A 15,686-nucleotide genomic window follows, 5' to 3' on the forward strand; every position below is an offset into this window, starting at 1 on the left:
GTATTTTCAGTGGATGAGAAGAAAAAATTGTAATTTTAGTACTAAAACTGCTAAGAAGAGCATTCATCTAAATTAGTGTGTCTCAGAGAAAGTTTGCCATAACTCATGGTATATGTCCACGATATCTGGAGCAAGCAGAACATCTAATTTTGCTTTAAGCTTATTTTATTTTTTTATTTTACATAAGCATTATAAATTGATCTGTGACTTCAGGCTGCCTTGAGTATATCTAGATTTGTGATCAGTGCACAGTGTAAGTTATTTTTAGATGTGAAATGCTCTTGCATCCACAAAGAGTGGTTATTCACTGCCATAAATGCGCTGGGGAAATAAGTAATTTCAGGGCTTTAAAGTGGTTTGCAACCATCTTCTTTGACTTTATTGGATTTAAATATTTTCCCAGTTCTTGTGAACTATTCAGTGGGTTGAGTCTGTTTCTAATTGATCACCAAGTCAGACATAACAATGTGACCTCTAGGTTCCAACTCCTGTGTCTGCTTTAAGTTCAAAGAATTTGAAAGCCTTATACAAACTTCATTAAAGGGACTCAAGACAAAGCCGTGTTCCCTGTTGAAATTGTGAATTCTTTCTCAGGTTCTCAGTCTGAATGGCAGAGGTTTGAATCAGTGCAGCAGCAGGCTGGGATATTACTGGATTCTTGCAGAAATTCATGAAGTTGGATCATGGCAGAGACTCTGGTTACAGATTCATGTTCAGAGCAGAGCTCAAAACTCATTAAAGCCCATAGCTGGAAGTGCAAACTTCCATGTGAGCACTGTCTAACAGGAACCAAAGGGAGCAGCAATTCCCTAATAATGTTGCAAGCTTTGGGAGCAAATGTCATTGTTTCCACATTAGGCAGGAAAGGAGCAGACATTCAGAGTGCCAGACAACGTCTGTAACACCTGGAGATGGAGGATGGGGAACATTTCTGATCATGCTTGTGTAGGTGTATTCTCAGTCATTTCCCAGAATCTATTCATTTTGGGTGATTTAAATAATGCTATTTACAAACCAATTGAGTCTAACTTTTACTTTTAATTAGGAAAGTTAATTGGAAAATGTCCTTAGGAATTAGGTTTCTCCCGTGACATGCTGTAAATAAATAAGTTACGTTGGAAAACAAGATGAAGATAAACAAAGGGCTGTTTCAAGCCAGCAGAAAAAGGGAGCAGCTTAGTTCTCTGAACAATAAAACTACATTTTATCATCTAAATATCAATACATTAATATTTATGTTTATCATTATTAATTTGATTGTGTTCTTTTAATAAGAAATGCAGATAGAAGAAGTGTTATTGCAAATATTTGCTTGCATTCACATCACTTCCCATTATTTCTGCATGTTGTCAATGGCTGTGCTGCTGAGCAGCTCAGAACTGACCCCAGCTGGGGCATCTCCCCAGAGCCTGGGGGAAGTTGTTACTAAACAGTTTCAGACTTCCAGCCCTACTCCAGCAGGACTCAGGTTTGCCCCAGGGGGAGGGAACTGGCCCTGTCACTTTGTAATTCTTTTTGACAGTACCAGCACTGCTGGTTTTATCAGCTTGCCAGGAAAGCAGGTTGAACTGCTGGAATAAATGAGACTGAAGGGAACCAAAATGCTGCTTTTTGGTCAGAAGTGAGCAGCAATCTGTGGGTTCTGGTTCTCTGATCCTCAGAGAGCTGTGTCCCAAGTAAGCTGGGTCCAGCACTCACCTCAGCTTTCTGCCCTTCCCTCCCCTGCAGTGAGATAAGTAATCCCAACTTTTTGCCTTATTTGTGGTCCTGCCTGTTAATGTAAATTCCACTTGGCAACAGATTACATTCATGCACTTAATTAATTTAAGCTACAGCAGCTAACAAGCAGATGCAGAATTTGCTCAGCCATGCCTGCAAGAATGGCATCATCTTGGGGAGAGAAAGGGAGGATTGCTAAGGATGCTGTCTGCTTTAGCTGCACCAGTCTAAGTCATCCATAAATTTGAACTGAAGTCCTCCATCTGTAAAAAATCTGGGCCTTGAGTCAATTTGAAATACAAGAGCATTTCAGCCTCCTTGTATTTTTCCAGGTATTAGTAGGACTCCATCTCTTCAAGAAATGATAATGTTCATGAATTTGCAGTAGCTCAGTGCAGGAACAGAGGCCCTAAAACCCTTGACTGGTTCTGCAGGGGTGTCTCACAAACAAACAGTCCCTGCCCAGTTGCTTCTTCAACACAGTTTTCAACCAATAGAGTTCTATAAATATTTAAGCAGGAATTAGGCACTTGTACAATGAAAGACAACTCATAGTACTTCTCACTTATTAAACATAGTGAATATACATTCAACACAATTATTTCATTCATCATACACCTAATCTATTTTTTGCAATGTTATTACTATCACTAAGAACTGTTTAAAAACAAACAGTCTAACTAAGAAATTAATAAGATTCAGATTGGAAAAGCTGTCTGAATAAGTATTTTTGGAATGTCAAAGGAAATGCTGGTAAAAAGCACTGGACACTAATAGTTGCTGGACACTAATAATTGCTTTTGAATGTTACCTCCAGACTAGATCTTCCAGAATGACCTTTGACATCTTTCAAAAAATAGTAATAATACAAAAAAGTTAGAATTAATTTTCATAGCAGTTAATGGTTGGAGTTTTAAACTGTGCACATGTGCGGTGCTCAAGCAACTAACTTATCTAGGGGTGTGAAATATAACTTTAAAGGAGGTGTATCTCTGTCTCACTGAGACTTTGGTGGATTTGGTGCCAATAAAGAAGCATTTGTTGGCCCCTTGTTTGCCAAAGCTCTGGAGGGATGCCTGTCCTGAGGTCTGCAGGGATCCTTCCTAGAGGGTTTTTACCTTTCTATGTCACTTCTGACATGGTGTCCTAAACTCAGACTGCTGGAAATGCAATCCAGGCTGCTGTGATTGATTAAATCACCCTTAGATGAGCCTGGGCAGATTTTAGGCTTTTGATGTGGGAATGAGGCAAAGATTTTTGGAAGAATAAGAAACAAAGGTTGATTTATTAATAAACATTTTCCTACTTAAAGTGTATCTTGTCAGTTTATGTAGATTAGGGAGACAGGGATGGCACAATCCTTCTCTGTACCCTCTGGAAGTTTGGTATCATCACAGTGGAGCCCAGCAGGTGCTGCTTTCCTGGGAACTCAGCAGTTCAAGCAGTCTCAAATCTCAGGGATGTGAATGCTCTGAAATGTACTGAAAGCATTGGGTGGGATCATCCTTAAATCAGGACCACTCCAATATTTCCATTTTTCATAGCTGTTCCCAAGCTTGTGTGCTTTCCTGGCTGAACTGTGTTCCAGAAGAGAAAGAATTGACCTGTTTCTGCCCAGCACAATCAGTTGAAAACATTTTTGTATGGACCTGACAAGAGAAGAGTGGGTGGATGTTAAGCCCAGATGGCACCTGCAGATATCCCCTTGGCACACAGCTGGAGCATTATTCTTTGCAAGGCCGGAAAGGGCTGGAATTGAGGCAGAAGGGCTGTGCCTGGTCCTCACATTTAATGTGCCAAGGGAGAGTTCCAGTCTGTGAGCTTTTGGTGCCTCAGGCTGGGGAGAAAAGCACAGCTGAGCCATTCTGCACTCCAGAACCTTGAGAAGACAAATCTCAGCCATTGCCTCCTGGTTTCCCTCCATACCTGACCTCCCTCTGACTGATTTGTCATTCCTGAGAGTAGCTGTTCTTATAAACCTTGGAATGAGGTGGTAAATCTAGATGAAATGCCACAGCTGAGTCAATAGCACACTGGGTTGGAGCTATTTTTCAGGCTTATATGCTGTTTGGAACAGGAAATCCATGATTTTAATTAGCAATAAATAGGAAATAGTCTGCTGCCAATTGATGTTAAACAGATACTGCTGTACTACATTAGTTCAAAATAAGCAGAATTTTCCATTCAGCAAATTGATGTTAAGACATCTTGGGTTTATTTGCAGCAGCTCCATTATCTGTCTGAGGCTAAGTTTGGTTTAGAAAGGAATGAAGCTGAAAATCTGTTCTTAGAAACAAACAAATGAGCTTATCATAGAGTGCAGAGCATTAGGACAGAAGGGATTTCCCCCATGTAGTCATCTGAAGAACTAACTGTCATATGTACTCTGTCTTAGCAAGTAAATAGAACTAATAACAATTTCTCAAGAAAATCAACATTTTTTTGTTTATTGATTCACAGTCATTTAATATTTAATGAAATTTTGGGAGATGACGTTTTCTTGATGTGTTTATGAAGATCCTTTCATCTGACACTTCATTAGGGTAAGGATTTGGATTGTGAACATTCTTAGGAAATAAAGCTTCTTTTACTGCAAAGAAAACTGCAATCTGCTATAGTTAATACAGAGAAGGCCCTAAAAGTGCCTAAGCTATCATGCTTGTCTGTAAGATAAGACCATGTTATTGCTTAAAATCTGAACCAGTGTCTTGTATTTCATGCAGTTTTGCAGATGGGACAGTTGAGACCTTGGCAGTGAAATGAATTGGGGAAAGTTGCAAAGGAAATCAGTTTGTGGGATAAGACAACTAAACATTTGTATGAGGTGCTGAATCAATGAGATGTCCATTCTCAGCCTAAGGCTTTCTCACTTTCTCTGAGATAAGTACACAGTCTTTCCAGAGATGTTACTGGAATCCCTCTGAATAGGTATTGGTGTGATTTAGAACATTTTGGGACAGGATGAGAATTTTCTTTAATTTGCAGTCTTCCCATTTGGAGTATCATTTCCAGAAAGGCAATTTCTGAGACAAGGAGCTACTGGAGAGGGTCTGGGGGAGGCCACAAAGATGATGTGGGGTTTGTTCTGAGGAGAGTCTGGGTCTGTTTAGTCTGGAGAAAAGAGGACTGAGAGGGGATCAAATGAATCCGTGTAAATATCTCAGAGAGGTGCCAAGGAAGGTGCCAGACTCTTTTCAGTGGTGCCCAGTGACAGGATGAGGAGGGATGGCCATGAACTGAAACACAAGAAGCTTCACCTCAATGTGAGGCAGAACTTCATTACACTGATGGTAGCAGAGCACTGGAACAGCTGCCCAGAGAGGCTGTGGAGTCTCCCTCTCTGGAGACAGCCCAAAGCCACCTGGACACAATCCTGTGTCACCTGCCCCAGGTGTCCCTGCCTGGGCAGGGGGGTTGGACTGGGTGATCTCCCTTCAAACTCAAACTATTCTGTGATTCTGTCTCACCATCAAAATCAGAGGACCAGGTCCTTTACATCCCCTGCAGATAATTTACTTTCACAATCCATATTCCCACTCTACACTTTAAAGCAATAAAATGCAGTGGAACATTTGCTGAATTGGGGCAATGAACACATTTCACTGTAAAGCTTTCAGGCTTTTCTTCCCGTGACCTGTTTACTCTGAGGACACAGGGAAGAGGGAGCCATGGCAGGACACTGCTGCAGGCTGTGTTCTTGCAAAAATAACTGGGTTAGCTCATGCTTAGCTCAGCCATCAGACAAGCAGCTCCAGCTTTGGATACTGGATACCTTATTTTAAACTGATGCACTGTGTGGACAGAAAGCTGGATTTAAGGTGGAGCTAAGCCGATTTCTCTTTATTTTACAGTTCACCTCAGAGGACAGAGGTCCTTCCTGGTCCTTGCTATGTTTTTGTACATATACATATATAAATGTCTTTGTAACACTCAAAGTTTAAAGGCTGAGTGAAAATTCAGCACTGCTTACCTCATCCTGTCACTGCTTACCGTGAAATACTGAGAGCCTTCTACTATATCAAAGTAATACTAGAATACCTTTGTGTGTGCTCTAGACATTGCAAGGCTTTCCAAGGGGAGAAGTGTCCTCAGTAATGCAGATTCCTGCAGGAAGTCTGAGACAGCTGAGTGCTGTCCTGTGATGAAGCAGCCCTGGGGAACACTGAGGGTTTTCTGCACAGCAGCCTTGGCACTTGAGCTTTGCAGTAATGGGGCCATTGTAGGGCAACAGAAAGGTTTCACTGTCACATAAGGGAGCAGTCAGTAGTTCCTGGAGCTCTCGGTGGCCGTGTCACCATGGCCAGGGACAGAACTCTTGACTTTGCTTATTTTAGTGCTTTCTGAATAATAACAGATTTTTTTTTTCTGCCTAGTGAAAATACAAAATGCTTCTATGGTGCCTTTCTTTCTTTAGCCTGCTTCCCGTGGTAATCTAAGTCCCTCTCTGATTCCTTCATTCCCTTTAGTTGACCAGATTGGAATGCCTGCTTTCAAAACTGCCCTAAAATAATACCTTGCCAACCTGCTGCTCTGGATTAGCTGTAGAAATATTGGCTCCTCTTGCATTCTTTCAAATTTTAAAGTAATTTTTACTCCTTTGGTGACTAGCTGATTCACAAGGGTTGCTGAGCTACCTCTCAGATTGAGGCAATGTGCCAAAAGCACTCTTTAATGGGCTTTGACTGGTATCAGTAGGAAAATTCAGACTTACTTTAGTGGGGTAAACCTGTCTTCAAAATGAGTAAACCTTTGAGACTTTAAATTCACATCCTGCAATGAGATATTCATAAAAATCTGGTGGCCTCAGAACCACAAAGCATTAGCTCTTCCTGCTGGACCAGAGGAACACAAACTCTGGGTAAGAGTCCCAGATTGGACTTTTTGTGTCTAATATTCATTGTATTAATGGAAATACATTTCAGAGAAATAAAATCCATTCTCTTGATCTCTGTTTAGCTTGCAAGTTAGTTATGCTACGTATGGTGAAGGTGATAAATAAAATTATTTGTACAGACCAAATTTCAGTGATGCTCTGCTTAGACCTTGTATTAAGGTTTGGGGATTTTGTTTTGAGCTGAAAGATGAATATTCTGACTTAATCTTCTGGCATTCATGGAGCTGCTCTGTAGTTGCAGTTGATTTTTTAAAAAAGGCTATATCTAAAGTAATCACCAGGAAACAGGAATGGGAATGTTCTTTGCCCGGAATGAGAAGCAGGAGTGCATCTGAAGACTGTTCTTTGCTGCAGTTGGGTCCTGTGTGTGTAACTTAAATGTGGAATTGCACAGGGGTGGGTTCCACACATGCTGCTGTTAAACCAGTGATTTTCACTGACATGCAGTAGAATTAACCTGAATTTTTTTTTTTTTTTTTTTTTACTGTCTTTCTGAGTGAGATCAAAGCCAGGACCAAGCTCTTCCTCCTGCATTTCTTCCTCTGCCTACTACACAGTCAGTCTTGGATCAATTGATAAACAAACCTAGATCTTTGCTGTCTTTGTGATAGGGATGTGAAGGATCTTTTCTGGTTCAGGAAAGATGAGACTAAAACTGCCTTAAATGTTTTGTGCTGTTTCTGTGTTGCCATGAGGTAGATTTTGTCCTAATTGTCTGTTTGTGCCAACCTGCTGTAGATGACACCATAGGAAGGCACATCCCCTGCCTCTGGCTTCTCTATTTTCTTGGTCTGGCAATTCATCTTCTGTTTGTAGATATCTACAGAAAAAGAGCCTATAGACATGTGGCACATTATATTGAAGATGAACTCCACAGCACACAACACAGCTGGAAACAAAGTTTGAAAAGGAGTCATGGCTTAGGAATTTAGGCCAGGGCTGCTTCCATAAAGAGCAAGAAAGTTTTGCTTGGTCCATTGGGGAGAATGTGCTGTTTTTCAGGGAGTTTGGGCTTTTCCCCAGTTCAGTGGCCAGTGAACCCTTGCTTCTCCTGCAGCTGGCCAGAGTTTCAGAAGAGTTCCACCCAGAGAAAAAGTATCCTTTAGTTAGCTGGACCTTTGGCGAGAGCAATACAGCGCAGAAAAAGGAGAAGGCACTAGGCAGGAATGTTTCATTTCTAAAAATCTTAGGTCACTTTAATTGCACTATTGCTTAAAACTTTTTTATTTTCCCTCAAACTGCTCTTACAAGTCTTTCCTGCTCTCTTTAGCATGGTAGCTTTGTGCTGCTGTGGTCTGAGAAAACCCTGCAAGTGTCTGCCAGAGGCAGAGCCAGAGCACCACGTGTGAGTCGCTGGACAGCTGAGAGGTGTGTGAATTATTGAGGGAACTAAACCATGTGCTGTGAGGCAACTCTTGTGGATAAGCACTATTTCCTTTTTCTTCTCCCTGAGACACATTTCTTCATTGCGGTTTTAAAGGTTCGTTAATGGATAATTGTGAGGAACGGTCACATTAACAAGAGATGATTGGAGGTGTTAGATCAGCACAATTTATTGTGGGGACTGATAAGATTCTGTGCCCCGTTTCTATGTGCCAGCAAGAAGAGAAACCCCAACTAATTATTGTAGTAGTTCTTTACAGTAATGGCCCAATAACTGAGGGCACAAGACAGCTTTTCATGACAGCTTAGAAACCAGAAATAGAAAGTGCAGCTTTTTTTGTGGCCCTTTGCACAGGTGAGAACACATCCAGGAGCATCAGATAAATCAGATTATATTCAATTTCAATATTTTAAAAGATGAAGCATTTACTGAATTGATTTCTGGACTTTCTGGTGTCTCCAGAAAGCTTCTGGGAAACCAGCATTAGGTAGACAGTGACTATGAATAGCAGGTAGTGTTTTAGCAGACCCCTTTGTCATTGGTGTTCTTCTACAGTCTGGTTTCTGTGTGTGTCTTCCCTAAAATGTTGTCTCAGCATTAAAATATATGGCTGCTTTATAATTTGGGAAAGTGTATGTATTTTCTGTGTTTTATTTCCTCTGTGTTAGAGATTTCACAAAGAGCTGCTTAATGTAATGTCTGTACAAACAGAAAGGTTCTGCTCACACCGGAATCAAGAAGTTGCTCAGGCATTTTCCAAACCAGGCAATTTTGCAAGTACAGTCATGAATAGGAAAGAGCTTGAAAAATTCAGTGTTTGTTTTAATCCCTTTGTTTCTCTCTGACTTTCTCTTTCTTATGCTGCAAGGCCATGCCTGGAGCTCCCAAACTAGTGAGCACCCTTGTGGTAAATATCTGATATAAGTCTGCTGCACTACCATCACTTGGATCAGGAGCATCCCAGTGATGCAAGTGCACAGACTATATTGTTAAAAGCTCAGGAAAAAAATAGAGGTTTTGAGTGGGGCATATCCTGTTCACAGCTAAGTGGTTTTATCTGGTAACCCTGTAATTTCCTGTGCCTGTGGAATTCATGCTACCCAGATATCTCTCTTACTTTCTGTGGACTGTGTTTTGATAAATAATCAAGTGGAAAATTCATCAGTTTGGTTAAGTAGAGGGGAGTTTGTTACCATTTCTGAATGTTGCTTTTGTTGAAATGTTTACTTATTTCTGATGTTCATCCTGCAGGTAGGTAAAGCCTGGATATTGGCAAATGTGTGCCTCACCCAAATCCTGGTGTGTGAGCACAACACACAAAGGACACAAACCTTTTCCCAAACCAAAATGTGACCTTTAACAGGGAGACTGCCTAAAAATGGTGACAAAAAAAGGAAAAGGGAAAGTATTAATGTTGCACAAATGAAGAAATTTAGCAAGAGGATGCTTAGTAGTGTTTTCCAAGACTGGTTTTGAGGGAATTTTTAATCAAATCTTAACCTGCTTTCAGTAGTTACAAACCTCATTGAAGTAACTAGGCCAACATCCCCAGCAACAAAATGTTTGTGTGCTGCAAACTTACATGTAATTTTGTAAAAATTGCCAATTTTCTGTGAGTCGCTTTATCTGATTTGTCTGTCAGTGGGAGCACAGAACCAATGAAGGGGCAGAAAAATGAAGTTTAACAGGAGGAATGATAAGGAACTGTGCAAAACAAAATAGCTTTCTTATTTCACTTTTCATTTCACCTTCTTTGCTGCTACTTTTTTTTTTTTTTTCTGCTACAAACTGTTGCCTTCTGCTTCCTCAGCTAATATTTTAGGTTCCTTTTGCATGTCAAGATGGTGCAAGCTGCCACAACCACTGGCACCCATTTCCTGAGCATCCTATGCCCCACATGTATCTCCCAGCACCCTTTGTGTCAGTGTTAATGCCGTGGCTTTACAGCCCACTGCTGCCACGGTGAGAAAGCCTTCAAGGAGAAAATAAACAGAATTCATTTCATTCATTTGCTGCAAGGCAACATAAGAAGGTGGCATAGGTTCCCTTACACAGCATTTCAATAAAATCCAGCCAGTTGTTAGCTAATGGTATTTTCTGCCTGCATTGTGACTCAATTAGAAGGCATTTATAAATCTGCATGGAAGTAAAATGAAGACACAGTGTTCAGACATATTGTTCTGCTTCTTCACCCATTACCAAGGAAGTGAGTCAATAATTGTATTCTGTTTAAGAAAATGCTTTGAGAGGAAATGTTTTGTAACAAATATTAAAAGTACTACCTCGGTTTCTAAGCTATTTAATCTTTACATTTAAATAAGAAGCTGTATTTTATGCTATTGTCTGTTTGTATTTTTTTTAAAGGTTTTCCATTTTCAGTTTCATTCATAACAAACCTGACACCTAAGACAAAGCACAGGTTACCTCAGTGAGCTCACATGCAGTTACCCCATGGCTGGCTGTCACCTGTGTGTCACCTGTGTGTGACAGGGGATGCCAAAGCAGCTCTGTCTCCTGGACAATGCAGATACAATACTGTCCAAGATACATGATAAAATATAAAGTATATGATGTGGGAAGTGTCAAGATTTTGGTGGCACCAAGCCTGTCATGACACAGCTGTTATTTAACTTGTGCAAGCAGAACCAAGTTCAGTGCAATTTATGCAATTGCTACCTTATGGAGCAGTAAATCACTTAATGCTGAAATAACACTGATTTTAGAGTAAGACAAGACAGTTACCACAATAACTTAACACAACAGAGAAAGGAGCATGCTGCAGCCACTTGAAAATGGCAGGACAGTGCTGTTTAAGGACTGCACTTAGCAACAACCAAAAAGTCACCTTTTCACTTCCTATAATTTCATAGCCATCTTCTAGTAATTGCAAAAACTAAGGAACAAACATGTATTTTTGGTTGCTGCTGGATTACCTTCAGTACTTCTCTGCTCCAGACCTTAGACCCCTCTGAGACAGAGAGGGTGCTCGGAGTGGTGCGTGATGCTGTCCCAGTGAGTCGGCTCCGAGCAGCTCGGAGCACATCAGGGGCTTGAGGACAATCTGACAGTCCTGGAGGATGCCAAGGCCTTCAGGACAATCTGGCAGTCCTGCTGCTCCTTGAACTGCCAAACACAAGTTTCAGCTTCAGAGATAAACACCAGCTTGCGATGAAGGCAAGAGAACAGTGGTAACACCTCCATGAGCAGCGTGTCCCACGCGTTTCCTGCGCAGGCACTCGTGCAAGTTTGACTCCAAGGGAATAGGCTGGAGCAGCACCACTCCTGTAAGCACTTGGGGATGTCCTTGGAGGTTTTCCATCCAACCTGCCCTGAATTCATGACATTAGGCATGATCACAGTCTAAGGCCAGGGGTATCTCTTCCAGCACATACTTCAGGTGGCATGGCTGATGCTCATTTTTCCCTTCAGACACACTTCCTTCACTTTCCCAGAAAAAAAAGTGACACTTCTTGCAACCTGCTTAGGCTGCAACTTCAACTAAAGCTGGATCTCCCTCATAACACAGTTGGAATTTTGTCCTCTTGTAGCATGGAGTGACAGGTTGTGATGAATAGACTGTTTCTCTGACTAATATGTACCCAGTCAAATATTAATGAGCCAGCACACAGAAGCATGAAGTAATCTTTTGTTTTTCATTAAGTGCATAGATTAAAGAGATGTTGCTTTACTGTAATGCACAGAATTATGTCATTTCAGCTTAGAGTAATTGTTAATCACCTCAAATTGAAATGATCCTCGGTTTTGTTTTAAAGAGCATAGAAGAACAAGAAGTAGAGGAAAAACAGAAGTAGAAATGGAATATGAGACTATAGTGAAAGTGAGTGAAAAATTCCCCTTTTTATCCAGTAATGCTGATGTTGTTTTCATTTTACATGTCAAAACCAAGTCAGGATCATCCACAATTAACTGCCTGGTGGTTTTTCTGAACTCTTGGAGCAACTCTAGCCCTGATTATTACCTGCTAGCTGCATAACATGAGCTGCCACTGACCATTACATCCCTTCGATACCGCAAAAGCAATTTGTGCCTTCTTCGGGTCATACCCCACCCCATTGTCTCCCTGCCTGTTTTATTTATTGCTGCTTCTGCCCCACCTCAGTGCAGCCATCAGGGGCTGTGTGTAACAGCATGATTGTCCCAGCTTTCTTGCCACAGCCCTTTGGGTCATGGGGATATCCTCTGTTCTCTGCTCACAGTAGCTGCAGTACTCTCAGATCAGAACACCAGGCACTGTGAAATTTCTCTCTGAAGAGGTGAAGAGGATTGATGAATGTGGGGGTAGGAATTGAGAGCATTTGAATGTAGAAGTGGGAGGTGGGGAAAGGTGTTGAAGGTAGGAATTCTGGGTACCTCTGAAGATTAGGCTTACCAAGTAGATAAATTAAGAATTTGTCATCTGGGACACGAGCATATGGGATAAAGAAGGGATTAGCCAGGGCGTCACAGCAGAAGGAAGAATTGGGGTGCAAAGAGAAAGAATTGATGAATGGGGATCAGTTAAACAGGATTAGTGAAGCTAAAGAGGAAGCCTTAAAGGTAAGAGAGTGAGTTTTTTCAGGGAGGAGGAAGAGAACAGAAGACAATTGAGGAAAGGCAGGCAAAGCACAAAGCCTGGAGAAAAGATGAATGTAGATTAAAGTAAGGGAGTTTTCTTCATTGCTTTTATGGAATGGCTAATGATTAAAGATGGTGATGGAATGAAGTATTGTTTCAGGTGTGTCTGCTATCAGGATGTCTCCTGATGATTATGTATCCTCCTGCAAACACAACCATGCCAGGAGGGCTTGGGCTTTCACTGCCAAGGGGGTAGCAATAAGCCACACAACTTTATCACTAAATTAGGGGATCCCACTTGCTTTGTATTTTTATTTACTATTTCACTTTCTACTGCTTTGTTCTGGATTGTTTTGATGTGCTTTGCTTGTCTGGGGAGAGAACTGCCATGGTTCTCGGTGAGGGCTGTATTTGTTCTCTTAGCCTATCTGGGGGTGTTGTCTGTTTTTTTAAATATTGATCCCTTTTTATGGGCATGCACTGACAAGGAAGAAGGAACCAACTCCAGGTGTTTAATCTGTGCCTTGCACAATACAGATTGAGTCCTATGTTTTACAGAAAGGCAAGTGCTAAGTTTGATTTATGAAGTGACTGTAATTTGATTTGTCAGGCTTTTCTTTCTGTGAATCACCTGCCCCTGCTCACACAGACCCCAACATATTCCTCATGTATTGATTCACATCATTACAGTTATTTAAAGGTTTTTACTGTTGCATAATAAGTGAACATTTTTCTCAAATTCTTTTAAAAATAACACAATTGCCAGTATTGTTTAGTTCTCTTATTGTGGCAGGGTTAAAGATTAAAACTGTGAGGTGGGGCCTTGATTTTATGAGTGCTCTTTTCCTCTTGGACACAGGCAAGGGAACTAACCATGTGTTTCCTGAGCACAGTGGTTGTGACAAAAGAAAGCAGAGCCTATAATGAATATGTTGGCACCTCCACAGTATCCAAAGGAGTGACTTACTGAAGATGGCAAAATTAAACTGGCACTTGCTCACTAGGGGACTGGGATTTCTTTGTTGTTTGTGTTTAAGTGACAGGAGAATATTGATTTCTGTTCCTGAGGGATGTGCTGTCTTCCTTTCCTGAAAAGCAGGAGGATGGGAATAGAGATGAGCTGCTTTGAAACAGCTCACTGAACATTTGAAAAAAACAGAAGAACTTGTTTTTAACTCTATTCTTGTCATAGCTCACTTACATTTTAAATAATTTGGGGCCAACCTCATATCACTTGCCCAGGTCAAGTAGGATATCTTGGGAGGATACTGGGAACTCAGGCAAATCTAATTGTTCCTGCACAGTTAAAAGGAAATCAGGCCCCAGAGAAATACATCCTCTAGTGAGAAATAACTCCTCATTACACCACTGGAGTTAATCTTTCCTTGGCTTCATCCTGCTCTCAGGACTTCAGCCTCATAGACTGTGTAGAGGTTTAGGAGAAGCTCTGCATGGTGGAATGGTCAATCAGTGCACCCTATCTGTGCATGAAAACTGGGAAACAAAATGGATTGGCACTGAGTGCTCAGGGAGGTCCAAAATGGGGTGAAGGAATCCATCACACCAAAGCAAACATGAGAATGATGTGATGTGGAGAAACATTTTTTCACCCCTTTCTGTTCTGAGCTCTCACGTACACAGGACAAGGCATTTGGGATGCTGTGAAATACCAGGATAAGGGAGGGCAGGCAAGGCGGAAAAAGGGAGGAAATTTTTCCTGCAGGCCAGAAAGGAACATCTCAGCTCCTGCTCTGGTGAAATAAACCACTAGCTTTGAGCTGAACAAAAGTTATCACCTTAGAGAATATTTCTGTGCAGGAGAGGCATAGAATCCTTCTAAGCCACGCTAATAGCTATGCAGAAATCTAGAGAAATTACCTAAATTACAGCATCATTCAGGAGCTGTTTGTGTCCTCAAGTGACTAAATGTTAGACAGCTACAGGAAGAACTCCCAGATAGTTCACTGTTTTGTTTGTCAGCAGTAGATAAAATTTTGAAACAGAAAGAAAAGAATGTGGACTTACAAGTCTGGTCTGAACCTGCAGCCCTTTTTTTTATTATTCTATGCTTTTGCACTAGGATATTTTGCTGGATAGGACTGGATTTTAAGAACTCTGAAAAGTAGGATCTAAAAGCTACTTCTGCACTTCTCTCATCCTTTAAGCTGTGCTTCAAATGGACACTTAAGTGCATGGAAGAGTTTTTCAGTCAGGCTTCAGCTCTATGCAAGTGTTGTCTAGGATCAAGCTGTCCTTTTTCCTAAACCTGGAATTTTGTGAGTCTTTTGGCATCTGTGGCACACATGCAGAATTCTGCACAGTACAACTTCAGCCTCCAGGTTCAGCTACTGCATGGCCTGTGGGGATGATACTGCACCGTGCTGCCTTTTATCCTGACAGCTTTATTTTCACAAAGGAGGTCTTAGTGCCTGGACAAAATATATGGTGTGGAGCTTATAGGGCAAAAATGATTTCACAGCCTGCTGATACTGAAGGTTAGCATTTCTAGAAACAGCTTACAGTCACTCCTCTGTGGTCCTCCTTGAGGTTATTTCTACTAGTAAATGTAGTAGTGCCTGTTTGGATCAGGTTTATTCTGCAGGGTGTTATATAGGTTGGTGAAACTCAGTGTAGTATTTCTGCTCTCAAAATGTTCCTTTCTGCTGAAAATTTTGCAGGTTCAGTTCCCAGAGCAGAGGTCGAGTTTCAGAAATCCCTATTCCTGATGGAATTGACTTGCAGCAATGAAATGTTTCCCTGTTATTTCAGTAATCCACTTCACACCACGTAGCTTGGATGCTGCTGGAGGTGGGAGAGAGCAGCCTGTAAAGCCAAGCAGCATGGAAACTGTAGGAGCTCCTGGGAATGATAAGTCACTGTCAGTCTTTCTGTTGAGGGATCATTGTAATTCCAAGCAGGAGCCCATGCTTTCCATGCCATGAAGGAATAAATTCTGCAGTGACTTCTCCCCAGTTCCATGTCAGTGTTAACGCCTCCTCTTGGCCTGGAGTACCCTTCATTCCCATTATTTGTATTCAGACAGGCACTACTGCAGCTCCCACTTGAAAATACTAATTGGTTGAAAATGAATTCCAATTTTTAAATTATTACTTA

At 41.3% G+C, this 15,686-nt stretch overlaps 1 protein-coding gene across 2 annotated transcripts in view; it reads left to right on the forward strand.

Annotated features, from left to right (window-relative positions):
- Positions 1–15,686, forward strand: part of PLCB1 (phospholipase C beta 1) — a 341,408-nt gene that overhangs the window by 309,139 nt on the left and 16,583 nt on the right. Inside the window, exon 32 of one of the 2 annotated variants that reach the window (XM_083856221.1) lies at positions 11,771–11,835. The exons of the other annotated variant lie outside the window; for it this stretch is intronic. Coding sequence (XP_083712347.1) covers positions 11,771–11,809 — 39 coding nt within the window. The 3' untranslated portion in view covers positions 11,810–11,835. The remainder of the gene's footprint in view (positions 1–11,770; positions 11,836–15,686) is intronic. 2 annotated transcript variants of the gene reach the window in all.

This window comes from Zosterops lateralis (genome assembly GCF_965231275.1).
Source record: "Zosterops lateralis genome assembly, chromosome: 3".
Lineage (NCBI taxonomy): Eukaryota > Metazoa > Chordata > Aves > Passeriformes > Zosteropidae > Zosterops > Zosterops lateralis.